The sequence below is a fragment of the Anopheles maculipalpis genome, chromosome 3RL, assembly GCF_943734695.1.
Source record: "Anopheles maculipalpis chromosome 3RL, idAnoMacuDA_375_x, whole genome shotgun sequence".
Lineage (NCBI taxonomy): Eukaryota > Metazoa > Arthropoda > Insecta > Diptera > Culicidae > Anopheles > Anopheles maculipalpis.
Genome location: NC_064872.1, coordinates 51,544,663 through 51,547,932, shown reverse-complemented (window position 1 = coordinate 51,547,932; position 3,270 = coordinate 51,544,663). Strand labels below are relative to the sequence as shown.

General features: G+C 45.1%; 1 protein-coding gene across 1 annotated transcript; it reads right to left on the bottom strand.

Annotated features, from left to right (window-relative positions):
- Nucleotides 1-641: 641 nt before the first annotated feature.
- LOC126560752 (probable chitinase 10) lies at nt 642-2,989 on the bottom strand. The gene is made up of 7 exons (XM_050216707.1): nt 2,932-2,989; nt 2,255-2,410; nt 2,057-2,151; nt 1,760-1,867; nt 1,476-1,594; nt 1,205-1,319; nt 642-1,079 (listed from the first exon to the last, which is right to left on the bottom strand). Exons 1-7 carry the CDS (start codon nt 2,987-2,989, stop codon nt 642-644), a joined length of 1,089 nt encoding a protein of 362 aa, XP_050072664.1.
- Nucleotides 2,990-3,270: the final 281 nt, after the last annotated feature.

Below are 3,270 nucleotides of genomic sequence, written 5' to 3'. Positions count from 1 at the left end.
GAATATTAGTTTATTCTCAAAACTAAACGACCATTTTTTTTTCTTTTCAATCTATTTTCAGATTCCTATAGGTCCTGAAAAAGAAAATGTAAGTATTGAATAATGGTTTCATCTATCTTATTGATCTTGTTTCAATGGAATCTTTGCCAAACCTTCCAAACTAACACACACACATGTAAATAAAACACTTCTAAACATTCTACCCCTGTGTAAATAAAACTTTTCAATGACATTTCTCTGTAAATAGTGTAAATAATCTTTTTCAATTTTTTTTTCTTCGAATGTTTAAATAATCAAGTGCTAATCGTAGCGATGTGCGCACCAACAGTCAAGCGATATCGATATTTATTTGCAACTTCTGTTTAGACACTCACGTAAAATGGGGTACGGATATAACAATATATAGGCTCCAGGGACCTGTTTCAGGATACAATTTCACACAATGACGGTGTGCAACAAAATGTTTAGCTTTTTGGTAAATCATCCACACATCCTCTTCACTACTATATGTTTGTATGTGTGACTCATATGATCAAACGGATAGGATATCAACTCATTTTCGATGCTTGCTGCTCGCAAACCAGATGCACCCTGGTACGATCTCTGCGAATGTTGCACATATTCTGGATGTTTTGCCTACACTAGCCCTCTGCAAAGTACTGGCGGGCAAGGTCCACGATGTGATAGGCACCGTTGCCGCACGTGTTGCTCACATCGTCCAGATCAAGTGTAAAGACACCTACGCCGGCGAGCGTGTTATCGAGCACATAGGTGAACTTTTGCACCAGCATGTCCTCCGTCTCGATGGAAATCCAATTTTTGCCTTTGAAGTAATACGTGGTAGCCGTGACACTATCGCTCACGGGGCTGTACTCATTGAGCAAGTTGCAAACCTCGTACCGGGCGAGCAGGCCCGCTCGTTTCGTGTTGGAACCGGCGTCACCCGGGCCCGTACTACGCGCTCCCACACCCCGCTGATCCTCGCTTGCCAGTACGTACGTCCGGGCATAAGTGGCCACTACGAGGTTCATTTTGCTCCGGCGGGCACCAGCCGCCAGCCAAGATGTTACCGTCGAGTTCTGCGGCGAGTACAATATCGTCCACCAAACCGGGGTTTGCCAATCGAATGCGAAAACCGAAAATGTGGAGATGTGTATTGAGTACGCGAATGGCAAACATTGCACACATTACATTGTACACTCACCACACTGACGACATTGTTGGGTGTGCTGGAAAACAGTGGAGCAAGATTTGCGACGACGGTGTTGCCGGCGGTGCTCGTAAAGTTGTACGCGTGAAGATTTATCATATCAGCATACCTAGAACCGGGATCGGCAAAGATTGTTGCTTTTAACAGTTTGGTGTTTTTTTTTTGTTTTGTTTTGTATCTTCACTCCATTCGGTTAATATTAAATTGAACGCAAATGGAGGCGCATTTAGCTGGATCAACAACGTTCCGCACCAGAGCTACTTACAAGCTTAGCGAAGTGATATCGTACGCATCGGTGAACTGTGGCGAAACGGCCACGGACAGTTGCTTGTTAATCATGTACAGCCTCGAACGAAGTCTGTTGATGAATCTGGCCAACGCGCCCTGGAAGCAAGGAAGGAAGAAAAAAAGAAAAGGCACAAACCAAACTATGACAAATCAAATTAGATTACATCGAGGTGGGTGTTTTCCGTGGATTCACATCCTCCACACCCACTGCAAGATGGTGACCGGATTCCGAGAGCTATACAAATTGGCATCCCTGTGTACCTTATCGAAATCATTGGTGCGTCGGTCGATTTCCACACCGTCAAAGTTGTACTGTTCCAGAAAGATAGCGAGGTTGTTCACTAACTTTTCACTGCGCCCCGCAATCGCCTGTTTTGTGGAGTGGAAAAATAGAATAAATAAAAAAAGTTTTCTGTTAAGATTTATGGCCCGGCGCTGCCTACACGTCGTCCTGTCCTCCTGCCACTCATCGGAGACAGCGCCGGTGACCCCAATGCATGGTGCCGTTGGCAGGAGGTTCACGTGCTAAAATTTAATATAACCATTTCAACACATTACGTTGGTCAAGTTCTTGCCGCCATCACGATCCGAACTAAGCAGCACGTACAGCTTGGAAGTGGTTCGGCGAAGGCTCAGAAATTCGTCAAATCCAGCTAAAGGTAAACAGCGAGGGGGAAGAGATAACGAATGAGATTGTTGTAGTAAGTGGCATGCTTCCGGGTGGCTGGCGATCAAATGTATAAATCTCAACGTTACATGTTGTGTCGTAGCTGCTCAATATGCGTATATCGCCCTGGGCCGTCACACCAACCCCATCGTAAATGTAATGAGTGCAATTTGTTGGGCTGAGGTTTCTCGGAAACGTTGGCGTACTATAGCTGGCCGACCGGTTGTCGTAATAGCATACGATATCTGGAAAAGAAGGCAACGGTGGGGCAAAGGTAGAACAAAAGGCAGCGGATTAGGGCACCGTTTTTCCTTGGCGTGTGCCTTGTCACGGCTTGTCATAAATTGATGGTGATCGGTATCGACTGGCATGGCCACCGGCACGAATCATCTTGCTTAGCGTCTTCTTCTCGGTCCACCGACAGACACCCCGTACGTCTCGTTCACGCGCAAGTTGTCATTAAACATTTAATGGGCTCATTATTCCTAATCTCCTCGAGGCTTCAGGTTAGTGGCCATTATCAGATCCGAGAATGTTCACACCGTTCATCAATTACGTCAAGCATCTCATGATCCTGCCCGCAACTGTACGAGCCTCAACGTCAATTAATTTTGTCATTTAGGGAAACACGATGAAGCAATCACATGTGGCACACGTGTTTGTCTTTTGCCACGCTGCTTGTCTGAAGCAGTTTCCGATGTCCGATGGTTTTTGATTTCCATCCAAATCTGAAACTCCAAACTGCACAGCAACACTTCTTACTTACTTTGTGCGGTGACTGCTGTTATGTAGATTAAAACTAAAACCACACATATGCGCTGCATTTTCCCGCCTTTTGCTCACAACTATCCGCTTTCTTCGACTAGCTCCGAATGACTAGAATCCACTTCACACAGCTCTACAGGCGAGCAGATTTAAGCTCGAGAGAGAATGCTACATTTATTCCGTTCGGTTGTACCAGACAATGCGACAAAGTTTGTGTCTTTATTGACACAGTTTGGCAGCGTTTTCTTAAACGACTGTGACACCCATGGGATTCGTGGTATTGACTTTAATGTTGTGGAAGACCGTTCAGCAGTTAAGATACAATTTATAGAAAAAATTT